Source organism: Chroicocephalus ridibundus, chromosome 9 (genome assembly GCF_963924245.1).
Source record: "Chroicocephalus ridibundus chromosome 9, bChrRid1.1, whole genome shotgun sequence".
In the NCBI taxonomy this organism is placed as follows: Eukaryota; Metazoa; Chordata; class Aves; order Charadriiformes; family Laridae; genus Chroicocephalus; species Chroicocephalus ridibundus.
In genome coordinates, this window is record NC_086292.1 from 39,713,283 (window position 1) to 39,737,752 (window position 24,470).

At 38.7% G+C, this 24,470-nt stretch overlaps 1 protein-coding gene across 8 annotated transcripts in view; it reads left to right on the top strand.

The window, feature by feature from the left end:
* Positions 1 to 24,470, top strand: part of ADAMTSL3 (ADAMTS like 3) — a 188,306-nt gene that overhangs the window by 74,657 nt on the left and 89,179 nt on the right. For 7 of the 8 annotated variants that reach the window (XR_010072614.1, XM_063347175.1, XM_063347173.1 and 4 more), the window contains exons 4-6: positions 10,883 to 11,010; positions 13,362 to 13,407; positions 20,437 to 20,673. Coding sequence is in view for 7 of the 8 variants with exons in the window: in XM_063347175.1 (XP_063203245.1) it covers positions 10,883 to 11,010; positions 13,362 to 13,407; positions 20,437 to 20,673 (411 nt within the window). In the remaining variant the exon portion in view is untranslated. Of the gene's footprint in view, positions 1 to 10,882; positions 11,011 to 13,361; positions 13,408 to 20,436; positions 20,674 to 24,470 lie in introns of those variants that run through there. The other variant, XM_063347176.1, reaches the window with a different exon arrangement.

Sequence of the window (24,470 nt, forward strand, 5' to 3'; positions counted from 1 at the left end):
TTTATTCATAGGTTTGGCAGCTAGCCATAAAATTTTGCTTCTAGCTGGAACTTGGCAGACAGCGTCTGAAGTCAGGAAAATTATTTTAAACAAATTTTTAAAATATATGATATGTATTGGGGCTCTTTTAAAAGTTAGAGGTGTAGTAATTTTTTTTTCTGAGAAAAAGGATTGGTTTCGGTGGGTTTTTTTCATTGAGAATCCTCTAAACAAATTCTTAAAAAAAGAAAAAAAATTGTTGTAACCAATTAGAAAGAGAAAATGTGAATTTTCTTTCAAAAGCATGTGTATAGGGGTACTGTACATACATGTCAAGGACTTGTATATTTTGAAGTGATTGCTTTTAGGGTATTGCTTTAAATACATCATTTATCATTGTGATGGGATAAAGCTTGTACATGGTGTTATAAACTGTAAGGTAAATAATATGTAACATATAAGTAATTTTAAATGCCCATACTCCCTCTTTATCTTTATTTACTTTTCCATAACTTGTCTGTAAGCCTTGTACGCAAGAGTCTTAGCAAATCAACCCTTCCACAGATTCAGCGTAATACAGTAATGGATAAGGTTGAAGGAATAAGTAGGTACCGTTATATCAATCTGTTGTATGCTCTGGGATCCAAGTGCAGTCAGATTGGGTGTGCATGCCATGCCATGTAGCAGAATAGCCTTGCTTATACTTTAGGGTTTGCAGCGTTAATTTGGGCAAATACCACCAGGACCACCACAAATAAGCAGGAGTGAAATTTGATGGCGATTGTGGTAACAGCTCCTGGCTTTGTGTCAGGGTCTGTTCTTCTCCATGTTCTTATTGCTTACCTGGAGGCTGCAAGACAAGAAGTCCCACCCTGTGCTCTCCCCTGTTGCTTTTCTCCTACTTGAAAACTATAAGTCTACTACCTTGTTGATTAATTTTATTCTAGAAGTTCAGTAATTCATAGCATACCTGGCCATAGCACTCTTTACCCTGGAATGACTTCCTCAACTACTGTCAAGTGGGTCTCCACGAAATGAACAGACCAAGAATGAACTGAGAAGATCCTAAGCTGGCAAAGGTATTATATCAAGAGGAGAGGAGTCTGGGATAGGTAGCTGACCCTTAGGAGAAATGTTTTGGGTTTTTTGTTTCGTTTTGTACTGTTTTTTTTAGAAGGAAAGCATGATTTAAAAGCATTCAAAAATACATCATCTCCGAAGTCTGATTGCAATTTCGTATAGAAAAAACCCCAAAATCTTAAAAATAAGCCTCAACAGGAAAGGTCTGGCACCAATGTGCCACTGTGTGATCTTTGGAAGCTGATGGAGATCCTCTGCTTTGTCACAGGCACAATGCTCATCCTTTTATCAATATTGCTCTTCTCTTTCCACTGCATGTGCTGAAGTGATGCACCTTTTAACTTTTGAGACCAGTTTTAAAAATTGCATGGTAAAGTATTTAAAAGCCTTTATTTGGATGTTTGCAAATATATTTAATAAGGTAATTCAAAAAAATAATGCCAGATATATTTCCCAGAAATTGGAATCTCTTTTTCTATTATGCACCTGAGGAATTCTGCACATTGGACTCTGGCTGACCCGCCGCGCTGTTTGTGCTGGATGAGGAACATGTGGTGTGCAGCGTGAAGGTGGAAAAACCCAGTGTATCCAGGTGCAAATTTTGAATAAGCATTCAGTAAAGCTTGTATGAATTCTTACTACTTTTATGGACTCCAGGAAATATATGGAATGTTGTTAATGCAGATTTATAAGTAGGCCCAGAGATAATTAACGTATCAAAATGGCCTAAAGATTGTTGTCCCCTTCATGCTTTGTACCTACTGTAGATACGCATAGTAAAAAGGGCGATGTTTGCAGTTGCAAAATAGGAGGCAGAAGAGCTCAATAAGGGGCACTAAAATCCGACTTTGGAGACTGAGATGTAATTCTCAGCTGCGTGACTCACATAATGCACCTTATCCTCCCCCTTCCTAAGGTCAGGTTCTCACCTGTGAAATGGGCATAACAGTACGGAGCCTTAAAAGCTGCGGTCAAAATGCATTAAGACTGCGTGTTGCATTTCTCACGTGAAAATGAAAATGTTCTTATGTCTGTGACAAGATTTCTTTGCGCAACCAAATGCAAGGACTGTGTATTTAATACCATATTGTGGAGAATATTGTGTAATTGATTATAATTTAAAAATTATTTTTATGCTTATTAGGAAATAACTTTTAAGTTCTTCATTGGGAATGTTAATATAATCAATGATATTCTAAAAAGGAATATCATGTTTCTTATAAACTTTTTAAAGCATCCCATTCCTCCTTTTTTGCTTATTTTAAAATTCTGCCTTTATCTCTCTTCCAAGCCCTGGCAAGTGTTTGCCTCAGGCTGGCTACTGAGAAAGCGGGCAAAAAGTGCTACAATTTATATTGCTTTCTTGGTTATGTTCCCTTTCAGAACCTCTGTGCGTTTCCCAAGGTCTGTGGCTTTTGAGTTGTTTGCCAGCTACACGTGCAAATCTTTAAGTTATAATTCTCCAGACCACTTAGAAATGGAGAGAATTGGAGTGATGCTAAGTATTTCTCAGTGTAGTTTCCATTTCAGATGGGGCAGATTCAGGGGAATGGATATGTTTTGAGAGTTGAAATTTATATATTTCCAGCTACGTCCTCACACGTACTTTCAAATCTTGGACGACGATGAAATGCTGGAAATTCAGGGAGAAGTTTTTCGTACTTTATATCCCAGTAAGCTGTCCTGTATGATAGGACCTAAAAGCCTTAGAGAAGCATGGGATTCTTGCCTTACTGTTTGGATATCACCAAAGTTGGTTATTAGCCTTCCTCCCTGTTCTCAGGCCCCAAGACCTTCTCGTGCTCTAATACCGTTGAATGTGGAATAATATTTACCATTGTAGATAAGGCAGGTACAGGGCTTGTATGGCTCTAGTTGGGCAAGCATGAATGAAAACCTGGGCGACTAAGTCTGGATTATCAGGCGCGCTGCCAGTGATGTGTATTTGCGGGAACATGCTTATCAGGGTTTTAAAAAGGACTTCTTTCTTTGCTAAACGTTTATCTGTCAAAATAGTAATTTATGGAGTATCACCCAAGAAAATAAAGCAGATTGCTGTTGTCCAGAGGAGAGGACAGAGGCAAGTGCTCCTCCTTAAAAGACAGTAATATAATAAAAATGTACCCTGGGACTTGAGTGTAGGTCATCACAACCTGTCAGCCGTGAGTAAAACTAGAATTTGTGTGGGTTTGTTTGGGGGTTTTTTTGTTGTTTTTTTTCTTTATAAACTCATCTGAACTATGTAGTTAACTCAGAAATTTAAGAATAGGAACTAAATTATGCTTTAACTACTTCAGTGCTGATCCCTTTTAGCAGGAACATGTAGGTGCTGTCCTTGGCTGCTGTTAGCTGCAGAAATAACCGCAGGAGCTGGGTGTACTAATGCAGTTGCTTTCTGCATGGAGTTGTTAGGGCGGGAACCACGATTCCTTCTCCATGCCCACAAATTCCATGTTCCCTCTGTTACTGCTCACAAAGAAGAAAGGAGGTGATACAGACTCTTTTCAGTGCCAAAAGCCTCAGCTAGCTCGTAGGTGCCAAACAGCCAAGCAACATTTCATCCCTTCCTGGATGCCAAAAGCCTCAAGTATCCCTGCTCCACCTGCCAAAACCTCCAGCTTTGTCCTGACAACTCCTGCAGTGCAGGCCTGTGTTGTCAATATGAAATTTTGCAACGCACTGACAATGGAAAATCTGGATGCAGTATAATACTGAAAAACATGCTGGGATTCGCCTTCAGTTTAGTATCAAAATGAATTACGCCGTAAATATTTCCTGTGTGTGACTCTCTTGCATGTTTTATTTTCCAAAACTCAAATTTGAATTTATTCAAAACTGCTGTAGAATGAAAATATATTGCAGAATTCAACACCGAGAGCTCTAAACTACATCTGAGCCCCCAGATGTATTCCTTCATGTAGCTGAGCACGTCCATCATTTGCCTTTTGGCTGATTCCTTGCTGGTGATTGTCCTGGTCTGTCACTGAGCTTTGCCAGCTTGTGTTTCTGAAATGCTCTTTTTCTTACCAGATTCCATTTTGCAGTCAGTTCCTAGTGCGTGGACACCCCTACACAGTGGCAAGGCCAAGTGCAAGGAATAGTGAATGTGACTGACATGGCGTTACTAATATTAAAGCTTATTACTTCTAAACATCTGCTTAAAATAGCTACGTTTACTCCCAGGTGTTTTTCATCAGTCTGAAATAATGATGCATTGTTTTTTCTCCAGGATTTTATAATTCCAGATATGTCCTTTTTAACATACAGAAAAATATACCATTTACTTTTGTACCTATAAGTAAAAGATTTATTAAACTTAATGATATATACAGTGCACAACTAGGTAATATAAAAGGCGCCCAGCAATAGTAGAAATATATCAGGAAACGTCTTGAAATCTGTCATAATGAAACAAGTGGAAGTTTTTCTGCTAAAATCAGGTAACGCAAGATCTCATTAATAATTCTTATTTGTCTGGAAATAAGTTTTGACTGTTCTTCTATTTAGTTTCTGCTACAACTGAAATAGCTTTTCCTAAATCTGTAATACGCATTCTACACCTTACTTAGACTGTACAAAATAGAGGTGTAAATCATTTTTGTATGCGACCTTAACAGGGAAAGAGATTTCGAGTCTCGTTTGTCGCAAAGCCATAGACATAACAGCCAGAGTTAAAAGTGAAGGATGGAGTTCTGAGGCTGAATAGCATATCCAGTGATTATCTGCAGGTAAATACTTGTTCTTTCAGTTCTGCACTCCGCTCACGGATACAGTCAACAGTGCAATTTGATACCTTTTCCACCAAGTATAGTGTCTGGAAAGAGGAATCTGGGAAATGCATCACAGAGCTACTCAGGCAGGATATTTTCCCTTCAGTGCCATAATTCCTTGCACTACCTCTGTTTGGAGCTGTTGTAGGTATGAGGAGAAGAAGGTGGCATAGTGCAGCGCTGCGCATGGAGGTTAGTGAACAGCGACGTAACCTTGTGCTTTGGAAGACTCTGAAAGTCAGGATAGTGTTAATAGTATTTATGGGTTGTGAGAGTGGGAAGAAGCAATAAAAAGGAAATGCTTCATCTCTGTTCAAAATACCATCAAGGATGAAATTCACTCCTGGGAGAAGGGCCAGTACTGAGCTTTGGGTATTGCTTAATTTAGGCCTTCAGTGGGACTGAAGTGGTGTTTATACCCTTCAATAGGTTTTTTCACTTGGATGAATTTAATCTGAAGAATCTAATTTCTGCACGGAGAAATTTAGTTATATGCAATGTGTTATTAAATAGCAATATGATATAGCTGTGCCAATGTACCTCCTTATGGGGATTCTCTTCTGGAGTTTGGCATGCCTTTTTGAATTAATACAAACCACTTCGATAAGAAGCCATGAGAAAAAACAAAGAGCAGTCACCCAGAGAGCTGCACTGACGTCCGCATAGTAGCAGACATATTGGTATACATTCCTGCATAACTAATCCTTACTTGTTATGACAAAGTCTTATTTTGTGAGCCACATCACTCTAACCTGTTTTAGTAGAGCATTTTATAAACCCGACCGGCCCTAGGCATGGTCTGCATTGGTAGATGCTGCCCAGAAGGTGCACTGAATGTCTTCTAGAACCGGGCAGAGCTGGGCACTCTGCTGTGGGGAAGTGCTCAGGGGCACGTCACGGGGCAGAATTTGGGGCAGTTTGTGTTGTGATACGTCACTTGGGCAGAGGCACTGTCACATGGGGGTCTTGCAGATAAATCTGAGTGTTGGGTCTCTACGTTGCTTTCATTACACACTCTGTTGCAATAATTCTCATGTGTCAAATGCTATGCACTTGGCTTGCGTTTGTATTTAAAGCAAAAATGTATGCTAAAAAAAACCTCTGGAAAACAAACATTTAAGGTATCGGAGTATTTCTGTTGAGAAGCTAAATCTTTGTTACACTGAATGCTAAACATTTACATATCCAAGCCTTATGTAATGGATGTCTGAATAATAATAAAACTGCATAAACTGACCTTCATTCTCTGGCACCACATCTCCTTTGAAGTCTGCATGACCAAATTCAAGACAATTATGTCATCCTTCATAACAGCCAAACAAAAGTTTGGCCAAATAATCGTTTTTCTCCATATAACAGCACTGTGTTTGATTTTTGTAATGTGTGTCAATGTAGCTGTTGTTATTTACTGGGTGTTACAAGTGACAGTAAAAATCCCCTTGTTTTAGATTAATGATCAGCCATGGTAACATCTGGATTTCATTTATTTTACCTCAGTGCCCACTTCTGCTATACTCGGTTACTTTGAGGCGTGCACTGCAAGGCAAGTACGGCCTGAAAACACACGCACACAAATAATTTGCAGAACATGGTGTTACAGTATGTGCCCATATGTGACAGAAGCAAAACAGAGCCCTGGACAGAAGACGGGAAACTGGCACTAACATTTTCCTCCCTGTCCAAATCTACCAGTGCCACACTTTCAGTAAAACTCTCCGTGTACAAGGCTGTCTCTGTCAGTTGAGGGTTGTCAGCAGAGACTCAGATTGCACGTTGCTGGGCCTCAGGCCTTGAGGAAACCTTGGCATATTGTCATCTCAGTCTTTGAGACTCTGCCCATGTCACCAAGTGTAGTTTATTTTCCCCATCCCCTGATTCAAGTGATCCTTGCCCAGGCCCATGCGCAGTGTTATGTCTTACTCTTTTTTTTTTTTTTTTTCTTAAACTTTCAAAATGAATTATAGATTGGCTACATAGATTGGGATGAAATATTTTGAAACTGCCTTTGTTATATAAAGTGGATTGACCTCTGCAGAGAACAGTGTATAGGTTCTTAAATATTGCTTTGAATGCAACGCTTGCATCTGACCCCGCGTTCACATGCGAGGCTTTTGGAGTGGGTACGACTCCTGCTAGCGTAGCTGGATCCAGTGGAAGCGTGGTGCCTTTTGCCATCCATTTCTACGTAAAGAGCAGGAAATCATCTAGGTTGTGTTTATAGCTGGTTTAAGTTATTTTATCTAGATTCACTACAGCACTTGTGGCTCTACTTTATCATGTTACGTCATGGGTGCACATGTGCAGGTATGCACACATGTCTGTATGTGTAGGTACATACATATTTTCCCAATGAATATGCTTAATGTACATATTGCACTTCATCTGTTGCAAAATTAAACAACTGAAGGAAAAACACTTCCATTTTAATATGGTTCAGCAAAGCTTCACTCCTGAACCATATTAGAATTATGACTGAAGACAATAAAAACACGAAAAATTGAAGTTAAGCAGCAAACCACAAATGCAATCCTGAGGTACAATAATACCCTTTTGTGTCCAATTGCAATTAGCTCTTGATTTAATTCCTAAATGAGCTTCCAAGGTTTTGTTGGTTTAAATCATAATGTTGATGATCTTTTCTTTATTTTACTTCAGTTTGGTACCATGGTGTAGACAAACGTAATATGTAGAGTTTATGAAACCAGACAGCTAGTAAATCAATATTATTTTGCTAGTAAATTACTAAGCCAGTGCAAGCTGCTTTTAACTCTTTCCCATGGGACAAATAGTTTGAACTAGCTGGAGTTTAAATCAACACTGTGGGCACAGAATTAGTCAATGACTCTGAAGAAGGCTTTGTTGGCATAAGCGTCTGCTTTGATCGTTCTAGTCTTTACAGCTTTTTAATTAGATACAGTTCAGAACAATGGCTCTTATCAAAGCAGTTTGGTAAGTGAACAACTGGACATTGTTTAGGGCTTTAGATGACATTCTGTCTGTTAATATCGTGGCTGGTTTTAATACAATGATGAAGTTAGGATTATTTTAGGCATTGTCACTGCTTTGTCAAAAGAAGCTAGCTATTCTAAAAGAGAGAGAGTGGCATGTATTGCTTTTTTAATAGCATAAGTTTAATCATTTCTCAACATATTAAAAACCAATCATTTGCCTTGGGGTTACAGAGGACAAACTTTAATTTTGCACTCATAAATTTGAAAGAAGTGACTCTCTTGTTCATCTTGACTTATTTTCATGTGCTGAGTGATTTGTAGGGAAGTGTTGAGCTCTTTTTTTGTTCAAGATTGAAGGCAGTTGATTCCATTTTCAGTGTCAGACATTTCAGAGTTGGCTTCTGATGTAAAGTAAACCCAACGCCAGCGTGAAAATTTCTCGGGGATCTTGGCAGAGCTGGCCTCTATCGTTTCTGGAATGGTAGATTGGCCTAAGTACGCTTTTAAAGCTTTACAGTAAGTGTTTGTAAAATTTGTAAGCTTAGGGGAGCAAGAAAGTTAAGGAGCCACTGACGTGTTTAGACCAACTTCTGCAGTTTAGTGTCCAAACGGAGATAACATATCCTCTAATTAACAAAATTTTTTTGACAAGCTCAGGTTTTTTGAGGAAGGGATGGAAAAGTCTGGAAATTGCTGACGTTTCTGTTAGCTGCTTAACTATGGGGAGTAGTGCTATTATACTAAATCTGCTTGCTCTTATTAATGCCTTTAAAATGTGTTTGAGTAGTCCTTAGTTCTCCTTGCGGGTAGCTAAGTTTAACTATTTGACATTTGGGTTTCTAAAATGATGCTTATTCAATCATTATACTTACAACTGTGCTGTGAATGCATCCTAAGCCTAGCGGCTCATGCACAGAAACAGGCCAGTTTCAAGTTCTGTGGCATGTGATTTTTTTTTTTTTTTCTTTTTTCTGTAATATTTAGGAGAAAATCCCTTTGCCTACACAGCATGGTATTGAGTCGTATTGCTCGTATGGCACTATTTTGAAAGCAGCTTTGCTTTTATTGTTTGACACTTTCCCTTCAAGCTGGGTAGCTTTTGTGGGTCACCTTTCTTCACGGCTGAAGATGAGCTGACTTTAACTGTACTGTTGAATTTAAGGAGAGTCATATATTTTTCTCCCTTGTACCGTAAGATTTGAATTGCACATCCTTCGCATTTAAGTCACTTTCGTGAGGGATTTTGGAAGAAAATAGGACCAAATCTTGGTCTCATGACCTTACTTAAGTTATTTCTTAGAGAAAACATGGATTAAAGTGTGTTCATCTGGTTTAGTATTAGGACAACATACTAATCTCTTGCACTTCTCTGGATCTAGTCACTCATGAAAACCTTGTTAGCATTTTAAACATTTATTTTATTTTTTGGCACTTACGAAGGCTTGAATGTTTACTTGGATGCAGTTTATTTAGTAATGTTTTTATCTCTTTGCCTTACATTTGCTGACAGATAGCCCTTTGGTAGGTGTTTCTGTGCACTTGTTTTTTGAGAGGCGGAGTAAAGATTCTGAAACACAGTAAAGATTCTGATTAAGTTATGACTTCCAATGCTGTCAAAGGTAAAATAGTAATGTGAATGTAGTGCCTCTGTCTATCTCAGGTCTGCTTGGATGCCCTCTGAAGTCAATGGGAATAAAAAATGGGCTGTATAAATAGTTGTTTCAGTAAAGCTTGGATGAACTCTTCGTGTTCTCTCATTTGTGATTATATTGGGGCAGAGTAAATATCGGTCAATATTCTCTGTCACCTGAGATAAACGACTCGTTGCCTCATTTTTATGCATAATGTGACTTTCATGATGATGTTAATAAACTATTACCAACATAATAACGTAACAGCTATGTGCAAACTCTGTCACTGGGGTGATTAGAGAAATTAGTGTTTTCATCTCAGCCTAGGTGTAATTTAGGGTTCTAAAATCATATGTCTGACAGCTCCCAGGGGATCATTATGTTTGATGTTTTGTTATAAGAACCTGTGCGTGTTTTTTCAAGAGAGAAATTTTAAAGGTTGCAGGGACAGAGGAATGAAAGTATGAAAGCTGTAAATGGAACAGTTGCTGAACAATTGTAGTGAAGTCAAAGAAATACTTGGGGAAATCCTGAATTTGGTTTTCCTATGCTTTCTTCATGAAGAAAATCATAAACCAAAATGTACTCTCTTAAAGCAGGACATTTTTGAATAATTTGATTCATGTTACTTTTTAATATTGGACTACTGTGTTAAGCTACTATGTTCTAAAACGTTTTGAGAATTTTCTCTGGGAAATAACAGTTTTCTCAAACAGGATGCAATGCACGCGAACAATTACTTTTTTAAGGGGTCAAGCAGAATTGTGGGTTTTCTGACAAATCTGTAACTATTATATTTATGGTATATATCATAATGTTTTTGAATATAATATGGTATATATAGTAATGTTTTTGAAGCCTGTGTAAGTGAATTTAAGCTTATATTAGGGTTTAGTTGCATTAGCCTAAAAATCACTTTTCAAGCATTTTTCCCTGATCTCTCTCAAATTAATAGCACTTTTTGTAATGAAGCTGTATTCTTGGTTTGCTTCCCTGATTGCAATTCTGGTAAAGATTTAAGTGCTTAATTTCTGTGCTACTGTTTAGCGCAGGCACATTTGAGGAGATAAAAAGGTATTTTAGTCCCCTCGTTAGTCCTGGATATGAAACTCCTTTGGTCAGGATTTTGGAAAGCCCAGCAGGCTGCTCAGAACGTGCCGCCTGGCCTTGCTGCTTGAGATCAGGTGTGTAGTTTCCCACACAGCGCGTTGGGAATGACAGCCTGTTCGGACATCGCAGTCCTTTGGCAGAAGGCAACGTATCAAATACACTGTATCTTGAAAGACCTCCGCTTCCTTTCCCATGTAATTATTATATATTAAAATAGTAAATAAATTTGAGATACTGTAAATAAGCAGCAAACTAATATACTTAGTACTATTAACGCCAAGCAGTAAAACGCATACCAAATGAATCAATATGGTTTCTTTCTCTTCTCCATCTTCTGGGTTGGTTTTTTTTTTTTTTTCAGACGTCCAGAATTACCCGCTCTGATGAAGATAAGGAAGGCTCCTGGGATGCCTGGGGGGCCTGGAGTGATTGCTCGCGGACCTGTGGGGGGGGAGCCTCCTACTCACTGAGGAGATGCTTAAATGGCAGGTAAGGCACAGTGTTTACTCTTACGTGTGTTTACTCTTCTGCGGCTCTGCCGTATTTCCCTGTCCTCTGCTGCTCTCTGTAGAGAAGCGTTGCTGCTTCTGCTTCTGGAACCAAGTGCTGTGTACAGATCAAGTGTTATGAAATACTGCTTTTAATATATTTTTGCAATATATTAGATAAATATCTTAGCCTTCAACTCTGGTAGAACTGTAATACAAAGCGAATGGTGGGTTAACCTGCATACAAATTATTTCAAGCTGCATTAACATTATTTCAAGTAATGTTCAAGTGCAGGCTCCTCCGTGTCTTCCCTGTAGCAAAAACCGAGTGACTTACTCCACGCGTAGATGGAGCAAATGCTGCTTTCTGCTAGGAAACTTTTCCTCTGCCAGTTCTCTCTATGCAGTGGTCCTGGTGGCCATATGTTTTCGTGGGTAAGCCTTAGTGCAGCTTGAAGAGAACAGTGTACGCGGTGAAAACAATTTACCTCAGTAGTAAAGCTGGACTAATGTAGGACTTGTTGCCACAATCCTAAAAGTATGAGTAATGCAATAGGCCTGGCGTCAGGCGAGAAAAGATCCCAACCAGCTTAGCAGCATCTGTGCTGGCGTCCATAATTGCTTGCTTTAGTTGAATTCTTCTTATATGTTTTTAAAACTGCTGATTATGTTTAAATTTCTATTTTGTTGAGGTTGTTTTTTTTTAAGGTAAATGCAGTTATCACCCAGGAAGTCAATTTTTCTTAAAGAATGCTTGTAGTGTGATACGCTAGTTAAGTGCAAACTGTATGAAATATGTAGGTAAAAATGATTGATTAAAATACCGCCTGTTTCTTTTAGTGCTAAATGCACAAAGATCTTTGAGAAAAGTAATATTTCCACCAAGAAGCCATGATATTCTACCAGTGTGTTAGGGACTGTGAAACGAGCTCAATAAATTGTAGCAATATAAATTCCACTGTGGTTTTATTAATATTTTTAATGTGTTCCCCTGTGAAAAACATATGTTTTCCATAACTTAACAAATGTGTAGTTTAAAAAAGAGGATTTTTTTCTGTGTTTTATTGTTGTTGTAATGTCCAGGAAATGCGCAATTGTGAAACAAAGTTTTCACGTTTGTAGGTACCATAAACATTTTTAACCTGCATGTTGTGATGCAATCATTCTTGTGAAAGTTTGGAAACTTGAGACATGTAATATCTTGAGCTTGGAGAGTTGTGCCTTCAGCTGAGCTGGTTGAACTCTTGCTCCAGGCATCCGTGGCTTTTTCCTGTTCAAATGGTATTTTTCAATCCCTCACACATCTTAAAGAATTTTTTAATATTTGCAATCAAATTTCATGCAAAAAGTGGAAAATTTAGTTCAAGAGCTGTAAATCGCCAGCTATACATTTCATGCATTCTTCAGTGTAAGCCAGGTCTTTTTGGTATGAAGGGATTATTCCAAAACGCTATTCCTGATTTTTGGAGACATCGCTGATTATAATTTCCTGTTAAGTCATTTGAAATACATTTTCAGTTCATTCAAGGGCCTGATTTTGCCATTCTTAAGGAGAAGAGTATCTTACCCTGCGCAGAAGTGCCCGTCAGTTATTCAGAAGTTTGGCAAACTGTGTCCCTAAAAAAAGCGTGAAACCCACCCACTATATTTATGAGACCACAATAAATAATCATGACTTGATTATATGCCTGTTATTTCAGCGACTAAAAACAGACTTTGCTGAGGATCAGAATTGCCTGGGTTTCAGGATTCACATGCATTGGGGACCTTAGAAATGCACGCAGTCCACGAGAATGATATTTCATTTAAAATTATTAATTCTGCTCTTGTGGCTTTGGGTCAGTAAAATTACATGCTGTTCTTCAAAAGTATTGCATTGGGGTTTGGGAGAAAGGAAAGGTTTGAGGCTATTTTTTCTTTCCTAAACAAAATAGGAGAAAGGAAAATTAATGCTCGTTAGCCTTATGCTTGATTAAAGGATTGCTTAGTTTTTCTGATCCTCTTTTCCTCTGGGTTACATCCCGTGGATTACAAGTAGCTTTGCTGCGGTCAGCATAGATCAGGCTTAGGGATGCTTTGTGAAATCTTTTTCACAAAATAAATGTGTTTTTCATAAGGTTTGCAGTAAATTGGGCTTACAGGGAAAGCCACCCGTTCTTTGCTGAAGAGAGACAGCAGTGTAACCTGTTGAGTCCCCAGATCCCCTTTGTATTTAAACCTTGTGTTTTGAGTCCGAATTATGGTAGGGCAGTAGCAATAGAAGTCTAATTTTCAAGAGAATAACTAGCTGTAAGACAGGCAGGGTTGTGTTTTGGAGTTATGCAGTGTAACCATTTTTACTCTGTTTTTCAGGAATTGTGAAGGTCGGAATATTCGATACAAAACCTGCAGTAGTAATGTGAGTCTGGCCTTTAATCCTATTTTACTTATTCAAACAATGTGTTAAAGTTTAAGAAATGCCGCTTCTCATTTAAAACCTTATGGGGCATAATTTTCTTTCCATCATTATTACCATTTTAAAAGATTCCAGTCTGCATGACACCACAAGCTCTCAAATTTAGGCTTCCCAAATGGACGTTTTCTTTTGAAATTATAGTGCCAATTGTGATTCAGAATGTTTTATATCATTTATTAGAAGAGTTACACATTTTGAAGGATTAACGAATCAGTTCTCATCTTAAACTAGCAAGTGCTTTTCCTGGGGGTGCTGTCTTTCAGATGAAACATTAAACCAAGCTCCTGATCATTTGTGATCATTAGTGATACAGGGGCACCCTTCACATGAGCAAAGAGGTTAATGGCCTGTGTCCCTTTCAAAACTTGAATTGGATAATTGCTCCTTATATTCCCTCCGCTCGCCTAAGCCCAGATCTTTATGCAAAAGCACGTATATTCAGGTACACTGGCATAGATGATTGCTGTGACTGAATGTAAAGCTGGAGTTTTGACTATACAGTTGCTGTTACTGTGATGCAATCACATTTTATTTTTACAGACACGTTTTATGAAAACCAGTCTCACACAGCATACTTCACGACTTGTGCCCAAGTGATTTGTAGGGATGCTTTGTGCTGTTTGAACAGCTGCTGCCTTTCACCCCAGATGCTGTAGTCCCTTCAAGGTGTGCAGCTCATGCGGGACTTCGCGATACCACTGATCGACAGGCCACGCGTACAAACACGATAATTCAGGAGGGTTTATGGTCAGCAGTCACCTCCTTGCACGGGTTACCTTACGGTACAGTGTGACATTTGTATAATCCCATCCCAGAAAAGTGAGAAGGTAGATAAGTAATTAAAGTACTAAAGCATCTTTTCTTTTTTTTTTTTTTTTTTTTTACTGTAGTGCAATTTATTAATCTGCTTCTGGCTCTGGGAGAAAGGCAGCATTTTTCACACAAATACCCCTTAAAAGGTGAGGCCTGCAGTTCCCTTGGGTTGAGTTATACCCAGGCAAGAGCAGGCGATACTCACGTCACTGCCAGCCCTGTGATTCCTGCCAGCAGCAGGCAGCTGGGAAGTATGACATGTTCTCCTTAGGAGGCCTGACACTGGAAGTTGCCCAGTAAATATGTTGAACCAGTGTATCTCCTGGGAGAACTGGCCATTCCCACTCTTCAGTTTGCCACACCTACCATTTCTCGTGTGCCAGTTGGCTTCTGCCCTCCTCGAGAACAAGGCTTGCTAGCACCTTGAATTGCTCCAACACTCCACTCCTCAGCGTTGGATGGATTTTCCACCACAGCGGCTCACAGCCTAAGTTTCTGCTGGCAGAAGCTAGTGGAAGTGATTAATGAATCCGGCCCAGTGCATGCAAAAATCAGATTCTGGAGGCAAAACCTGTCACTTGCCCTTTCAGAAGAAAAGGCCTAGCAGTTTTGTGCACAACGTCCTTAGCTCCTAAATAAAAATGCCACGTGCAAAAAATACCATAATCCGTTAAAGCTGTGTGATAAGGTAAATTACGGCCAGCCAGTGTGTAAGCGGTAAACAAACTGTAAAATCTATTTGCTCCGTTCCTTAACTAGATATCTAGTTGTATGCATTGCATACAGTAACATACCTCTGCTCCAGCCTGGGCACTGCAGCTTCCTACCCAACGGCACAAGGAAGTCAACGTAGTACACCTTGTTCTTCTGGCGAAAGGACCAGAAAACAACCCAGTGTACAGAAAAAGGAGAAAGATGAGATCCACTTGGGCGTATTTTCTGCTGTAAGCAGAGGTCTACGTGCTTTTAGGATATGTAAGAGCAATTGTGGGCAATGCTCGTTTTAAGGATTATGCAGTAAAAATGTAATGGAAATGAAGGCACTTTTTGCTTCAGCATAGAGAAAATTAAGATGATTACCATATCCTTTCTGAACTCCCAGGGAGTTTTTCTGAAGTCACTGGGGCCTGTTTTTTAACTTTAGGACTTATTTTAAAACGATAAGTGGCAAGCGTCTTGCATGTGAATCTGTTTGAATTTATGATGATTCAAATGTTAATTTCCAGACAGGAAGCTGCCTTTACAGTTCTGCTTTTGGGGCATGTCTGAAAGGGATCAGGTTTCCATTTCAGTTCAGATACAGCCAGAATCTCTCAGGAACGGTTTTTCCTAGAGTATGGATCAGATAATGGAGAACTCCTGAGAAAAATATATTTCGTGAGATTTCCACTGTTAATACAGTTAATCTTTGAATTTGGCGTCACTGAATTCACACCCAGCATCAGACCTGACTTAACCTTGAAATGGGAGTTTACACCTAATGTAAACCTGGGACTACCTAGGCCAGTTTTGTTTCAAATTGTATCATTTTCCCCAAAGCGTTATTTTTAATGAATTCTTCTCACTTTTGGAGTAAAATTTTAGTTTGAAAATTAAGAGTTTATACTAGTTTCTTTCCATATTAGTAGGTATTATTGTTAACCACATGAGACATTCAGTATATATACACTGTGTAAAGTTGTCTGCAAATGTAATTTTGCTACATGATACATTACAACACTAACATCTATATTGGGGAGTACAAATGAAGCACAACTTAATATGTGTGTCATTCTAATGAAAAGAACAAGAATCATTTTACCAGAAAATTGGTTTCATCTGGATTTGTAATAGAATAGTAGTAAGTTCATTGAACTCAAGCATAGTTCCAGAATAATATTAGTGATATTTCAATCAAAAAATTAATTCAAGGTCTTAGCAACAAAATAATTGCTGGGATTAAGGCATAGGTTTAGCTTGCTTATCTTTCTATCATAACTGAGATGCCAGGTGCACGATTTCCTAAAACTGTGTGTGTATGCTTTCAGCTTTTCTTATGGAGACATTGGAGAAATAAACTATATAAACTATTCATTATATGCTGTTCAATGAGATTTTCAGTCTTTCTTAACCCCTCTTTTTTAATATTTCCATTTTTGTATATACTGTTACATTCTAATGCTATGATGTGCGCTATATGGAAGTGTTTAAGATAATCCTTTAGGGTCCTATTCATAGAACAAGTTATTTGGGCCATTTCCCCATAAATTTCACATTCTTATATGCCAAAAAGTCACTTACATGTTTGCCAGAGTGACTCTTCTACAGTAAGAAAAAACACTACTTTGTAACACATTTCCCCATGTTTAATTCCATTATAAACTTTTATGATATGCACATAATGCTCACTCTTGTTCAACGTATTCATCAGATTATTGTCCCGGTATCCGCTTCTTAACCAGCTCATTTATCCCATTCAGAAAATCTTGGCTGAACTGTGCCTACTTTAGGTCTATAATACTTCACCTTGAGTTGCATAGTTTCTCTCTAATCTGTTCATTTATTTATTGTATTTATAATGCTGATGGACCATATGGCTCTTGTGGCTAGGGTGGTTTCTAGCTCAGGTATCTTGATTTTACTTAACAAGTGGCCTGAAAATTGTGGAGGAAAAACAAAGAACCTGAAGCTAATTTCAAAAAGAAAACAAAACAATGACTTCATCGGTTTTGGCTGGGTTTCAACAAAATGCGATTCAAAGAATAAAACTAGACAAAGGGCTAGACTTTCTTTGGTGTCATCGTTTTTACTGGGAATTTTCTTGCCTTCTCTTTTGTGCTTTTTTCAGTGGAGTAATTGTTGGCAGGAACCACAGGGTCTGATGCAACCTTCATATTTTGTACATGAACATTGCCTACAAAGATACAGATTTCCCAGGTTAGCTTTGTTTTCAAGGGCTAAGAGTGCTCACTGCCAAAACTCAAATGATACATAAGAAGCCAGCCCTTAAATGCAGTAGTTTTTAATCATCTGTCACAAAAGGAATGGGAATATATATATATATATATGTATTTTTAACCTGCATGGTAGTCATGTCTCAAGCATCTTTTTCAGATCTGTCTGTCTAATGATATGTTCATAAGTCATGTCGTAAATATGCTTCATTCTACTACAAGATCTGGATGCGATTATTTTGCCAACATTTTCATGTATTAGACCTCAGATACGTCCTCAGCTCCTTGTGTAGTGTATGAACCTACAAAGGGCCTGGCTATGGTTCAGTGGGTCGAGTGTAAAACAAAAGCTATTGCTGAAGTTAAGAAGTCTGAAAAATACTGAAATTAGCAGCAAAAATATTTAACAAACAAGAAAAAAATGTGGAATATTGAGAGGGAAGAGGGAATGACGGAATGAATTTCTGTCTGAAATAGGTTAAAACCAAAAAAACATACAAACAGGATGAGGATTGGGGCCCATGTATCATTGCCTGACGGCGTGGCCTTGCCCACTTCCCGAACGTGTGTCACCCTTGCCTAGTTCTCTCACATTTTGCCGCTCCCTTTTCCTTTCTATTTTTTAAACTCCCTCTCCCTTTTCTAATCCACTCTAATGCAATTAACCTGAAGTTTACAAATCCTCTTGTTGTCTTGATTACATTCCTCTCTGTGCTTAGCTGTCTTTCTGTTTACATTATAAACTCCTTTCTCTATACAAATATTTATTGTTCCCAGGAAAACAAGGATATGAACTTGGTTGCCGTCCAAATTCTGATATAATGCAAGTGATAATAATTTCAGCCCTTTGATATCCCTTTGTGATGCTCTTTTTATGCTCCTGCTTTTGAACACAGCTCAAACGTAAAGCAGGTGGAGCTGGCATATGAATCGAGCTGTCAGGATCGCTGTGTGTTCTTTGAAGATGCCAAAACAGAATAGGGAGACGAGAATTCACTTGCTCTCAAGCAGCCAGGAAGCGAGTGGAAGGAAGGAGCTGCATTGTGTTGAAGCAATGAGAAACATACAGTAACCACGGATTGACATCCTGACATTGTGGTGTTTGTATCTTGGCATTGCATCAACACCGAGTGATAATGATTTGTAACAACTGCCTGTCAAAACTCAGCCTGAGGCCATCGCTCTGCCTGTTTTACAGATAGCTCTTTAATTCTTTGTGATGAAAATGTAGCTGTGCACGGCCGAATAACACTACTCCGAAGTATTGCTTCTAACTTTACCTGAATCTAACTTCCACTTATTATTTTTCTCCTTAGCTACTCCTCTATTTGTGACGGTGGAAGGGAACCATATGGTATCCATATGAACTCTGAAGTCCTCTCTGCTTTTTAGACTTGCTATTGTGGAAAATGAGAGGTGACAGATAAGTCAGAGCCAAATTCTGCTCTCATTTACACCAGTGCAAACTTGGTGAATTTCTCAGGAGTGACTGCAGTGAATAAGGGTGTAGAAGCTCTCGCTTGTGGTATTTTGCAGAGGTACAACTCTCAAAGAATTACAGTAACTGTAATTTCTCCTTGTCTTATTCCATCATTTTATAATTTAAAATAACATGGCTCAAACTAGAATTATCCCAGATTAAAAATAACACAAAGTGCCTTAGCATCATTCTGAGTTATTCTCACTGTAAGGTGTAACACTGGACAGAGTTGAAAAGTGTTGCTGGGAACACACAGTGAATCGCTCGCTGCTCAGCTGCAGAAACCCCACGTGTTGATCAGTAGAGAGAATATCGATTTTAGAAGGTGTTTTATGCAGGCTACAAATAAATCAGAGACAGCTTCTAGGTTACTGTTTTCTATGGTGAAAAAAATCTAAGGCATTGACGAAGTATTAAGCTAATGCAATGCCAACTCATCCAGATTCATGTGAGCGAAATGGTGTCAGCACAACATTGCTGAGGGCATCAGACTAATATTCAAACATTTCTCACGTATTTTTTAATCTCCAGTACTGCGTAATGCACTTACTATTTCGTTAGCTTTTTTCCAGGGAAGGTTCAGTTCACTGATAAGGTTGAAGCTGTGTTCAGGATTAGTATTGTTAACTAATACTTAGTAATAAGTTCCATGAGTTCAGCTGACACATCACAATCTTTCAGTCTTACATCCAATGAAAACAAAACTTTGTTAAAATCAGCCTCACATCTGGCTTATATGTGCCAGTGGAATTTTTGGAAGAATATCCTTTCAGTCTGGCGTATGGACTATTTGACACTGGACATACCTTCAAATGAAGTCTTTAGTGAGAAATTGTTTGACACACTAACTCCTTCGTCAGTACTTTACCAAAGTTATTTTCGAATAAATCTGTATTCGTCTCCATTCCTGTCACTGTAGTTCAGTATTAACATCATCGTTTGGGTGCAATGCTTTATGTAGAAAAAAATATTTTAGAATATGTTATTTTGAACAGTTCTCATATTTGGTCTTTCAGCTGTATATGCCCAGGCTCTGTATGGGAGGAGGTACGGAACTGTCTCATTAAACCTGGAACTATATGATCTGTAGTAACCAATCTGAAGTATATTTTATTTCAACAAAGGAAGTCTTACTTGCTTCCATGAGGTGAAGGTGGTTTATAATTAGACTGAAAGTTCTGGTGTCTCCTCCTAATGCTCTTGTCCCCTTTCTGAGCAATACTGAACAATTAATTAGATAAATTTTTATTTCTTTATGTATAAGTAGCAATAATACCTCTTTCATTACTCTGACACGTGAACTGATGAATAACTGCAGACCACTCAGAAATCCTTAAGTGGAAAAAGCTATTGAAAAGAGAAATATTAAATGTCAGACATCTCATTATAGTCACTTAAAATATATAGATTCTTTTAGAAGCTAAATCTTATTACAAAACCAGATTTTAAATGTACTATATAACATCATAAAAAGTAGCATTTTTAATTTTCCTCTCATATCAGTTATCTCGTTATTACTGGACTGTACGTGATATTCTGTTACTTGCGCTGCAAGCAATGGATTAAGCAACATGAATTGTCTTAATACACACAGTAAAACTTTGCAATATGGCATATCTGTCGTAGCGGATCGGTTCATGAACCAAGCCTCCCTTGAACAGATTCCGTGTAATTCATCAGATAACTTTATTGCAAATGCAAAGTATTCCCTTCTTGAAAAAAATACGTCCTTTGGTTTGTTTTTAGGACTGCCCTTCAGATGTCGGTGACTTTAGAGCACAGCAGTGTTCAGCCTACAACGATGTCAAATACCAGGGACATTTTTACGAGTGGATCCCTGTGTATAATGATCCTACTGCACCGTGTGCCCTGAAATGTCAAGCTCGGGGGAAGAACTTGGTTGTGGAGCTGGCCCCAAAAGTACTAGATGGTACTCGTTGCAATACTGAATCCTTGGATATGTGCATCAGTGGAATATGCCAGGTATGCTCATGGTGTAAATCTAAACGTGACCTTTGTTGTGAGGCATTTCGCTCATAAGCTGGCACTTTGTGGTTGTTTCCCTTTCTTGCACACAAAAGTTCCTGACTGCCGCAGCCATTGATATTTTTATATATAAATAAAAGCTCAGTACCATCCACTCACTCTTCTATTTATATGTGTAAAAATTAATGAAACTAGTTTCTAGCCTTTAGTATGTCTATTAGGGTGTGACGAGGCCTTCCATTTCATTTTACACCTTCTCTGAGTCTTTTATCTTACAAACTCTGTTAAGGAGAAAATTTGACATTTTATGAGATCCAGCCCAGAATGGCAGGTGTGTGTTTATGACTGTCTTGTTGTATGGGTCGAATGAGTTTATCTTGTGATTGAATGAATTGATTTTTAGTATCTTTTTACTGGATATCTACATTTCTAGATATATTTATTGTTATTATTTGAATTATGCTATTGACTTTACACAGTCGGTGTAAAAACAGAGTTATAATATTTGAGGCTTGCCAGCTTTGCCCATGTCTCACTAACAAAGTAATATCGCAATCTTAACTTCTATGAACAGAATAATTTTATATAGAACGGATATATTATTGCAATTAGTTTTCTTTCTCTGCAAGTGGCTGTTGCTCTGTTAAATGCCTATAATGTGTGCGACTCAAAAATGCAGGATATGGCAGAATGAGCAAAATAGCTCCGTTATAGGGGAAAATCTGACACATCTGGCAGAAGAGTGGTGCACGGATTATGGCAGCATTAATATATGATCTGGACCTTGCTGTGGGTTTTATGTGACTTCTATGTATACTACAGTTCCAATACCAGTCGTGCCAACACACAATGCATCTGCTGCCTCTGAAACAGAAGAAGAATTCCTTACAGTTTTCCCCTTCAAGAGGCCGCATTTGTCAATAGTACTTCACAGTGGTATCCAGCAGTGTTAATTACCCTGCGCATTTAAAATAGGATATACCTCTATAAACTCTGGAAGCACTTGCCAAATAACATTTCTTTTGCAGTATTCTTAGTGATGTCTCCTCTTCTAATACAAGCTTTCATCCTGTCAAAGCCTTTTCTAGGTGGTACGTCTACAGCAGCCTTTGCTGCTTGTCCCTTGCAGCACATGAGTGTCATTGAATGACTGAATCCAATGGAGCTCTGTGTTTTTGTTGCTCAGAGTGCGGTGGGGTTTCCAGTATCTCCTAGAGTGACTTCAAACATCAACCACCCTCCACACAGAGCATAATATTCACTTTGTCTAGAGCGGGTCCAATTTTGTGAAGAACAGTTGAAAGGTATATTTAAAAGGGCTGCCTACAACGTCTCTTGTTAGTGTCCTGTAGTATTCATGTGTATATCTGCTATCACATGCTTGGAAACGTAAACAATCTATTTTTAGAATAAACCGAGTAGTGGCAAAATAAATGAATCGTTCCAGAAGCAGGTATTAGAACTATTTTACACTGTTGACGAGAATCAGTCAAACAGAAGAATCAATCTTCTGTTCCATTTCTTCTTTTTTTCGTTCTTTTCTAATTCCACAAAAATATTTTTCAGTGTGAGAGAACATCTTCAGGAAAAAAAACTAAACGTGTTTAGGATGTGTCCTGTGCTGTGACTTAGGCAATTTAATTAATTTGTAACAACCTCATAAGCAGTTAGGTGTTTTCACTCTGTTTCCTTTAGGTCACTGGCTGTTGCTAGTGGAAAATTTCTCCTTTTTAAAGTATATATTTGATAATTTAGCGTTGGATAATTTTATTGAGGTAAAAATTTGAATTTAAATTCAATGAATTGAGATGAAAGGTCATTTGAAATGACCCTTTTCTCTTTGCAGACTGTTTCGGGCACAAAGAGGGAAGGTTGGTTTCTTGCGCAAGGGACCGCGGGAGGTGGGGGACTTCCTCAGAAACCGACCCCGAGCTTTGTTGCTACTCCTCTTCAAGCAGAAAAAGAAAACAAATTGACATCTAATCTTTCCTGGAAAAATATGGTTATTTAGTCAACTGCTGTTAAGAGAGAAGACAGCAAAATTGTGATTCTCTACAATTGTTGCTGTAAGATCAGTCTGCTGGGTTCTGACATATATTTGGCACAGCCTGCAAATAACTTGGCAAGTGTTTTTACAATTAACTCATCTAAATAAACATGTCATACTGCTGATGTGGATATCTTCGCTTTTATGCCTGGGAGCACCAAAGAGTTAGTTTAAGGAGACTGGCTTGCCTGAGTCCCTTTCCAACTGGTGCTGGTTTTGCTCATTTATTGTCTCAAAGTTGGCAGGTTTTATAAGATTTCGGCTTCCCCTCCTCCCTGCAACATGACTTCACTTTCATCTCTTTTCTTGTTCTTGGTAAGGCAGGGCTGCATCGCTAGTTCTGCCTCTTGGGTTCTTCTTCAGACCCTCTCCCTGAATTTTCAAGGACAGTGAGTTCCTGCTGTCCCGCCTCAGCTCTGATTCCTTTGCACGTCCCTTAACAAGCAGAATCAAGCTCAATAACCTGCTGTCAAGGAAAATCCTGAGATGGCAAAACTGCGCTCTGGGTAGGAGGCTTGAGGCTTCAAGGGAAGTAAAATCTAAAGGCGGTCGAGCAGGGAAAAGTTTAACGGGAAAGTTAACAAGATACTTTGGGGTTGCTTGAGGCTTAACTCAGCCAAACCATTTGATCATGTTTTAGTCTGCTACTGCCGTGCCACTGTTACCAAAGCAAATAGCTGGGGCTGTTGTGTTAAACGGGGACAGGTCAAAACTTCACTGCCGGGAGGATTTTCACACTTAACTTCGCATATTTTTTTCTAGTCTCTGCACAATTCCCGACGCATTTTTTTCATATAATATATTCCTGCTGTGCCCATCTGGATGTGGGTGGAGACATTTAAAAACATCTGCATGTCAGACACATGTGTGGGCAACACTTACCCAGTTACTCCGCCTGCTCTGGGGCTCTGCCTCTCCCTGGTTTTTGTTTTTAATTCACGCGGACCTGCTTTTTCTCTACCAGAAAGCAGACTGGGATGTTACATGTGTCAGTACCTGAAATGGTTACAGGGACAATTTTCCTAATATAGAGCAATGCTTTTGACAACAAATACACGCATCACCCAAAAAATCTGGAGTCCTAAAGAGCAGCCTGAGTAGTTGTGTCCTAGGCTGTCACAATTAGGTCAAAGATGATGTAAATCCTGCGGTGAACTTTCCATTTAGTGTCAGCAAGTTGTTTGTGTTCCAAAAAAAGGCAGACACTACACTACATTTTGTAGCATATGGCACAAATTTAAGCTGACACCAGAACACATCCCATATGTCAAGTGGGATGCCATCAGGCTCTGCCATGCTAGTTCTTCGCTGTCACGATATGGCAAGTAGGTGTCTCTCTCCCACGCCACCAAAGCGCTCACGCTTGGTGTAACTGTTGGAGTTTTCACCGAAAACAGTTTCAGTAAGCTTTTGGAAGACTATTGCACTTTTTTTTTTATGAGCTTTGCTCATGCTTTAATCTTAAAATCGTAGCAGATTATTAATGTCTTCTGAGTCTTGACTCCTTTTATTCTGAGAGTCGCCTTCTCAAAGTGCTTGTTTAAGCTGGTTTGTGTACTTTCCCTTCTGATTCCTACAGATACATCTTTTTGCCTGTAAATACGTTAAAGGACTGCCCGAGATGCACAGGGGGTTTGGTGTTCAGGTACTTAGAAAGGAGCGTTTCCTTTCCATCGTGTGTCACAGCAGACATAAAGCTGTATTTCTCACATATGTTAGTCAGATTACTTAACCCTTGAATAGCAGT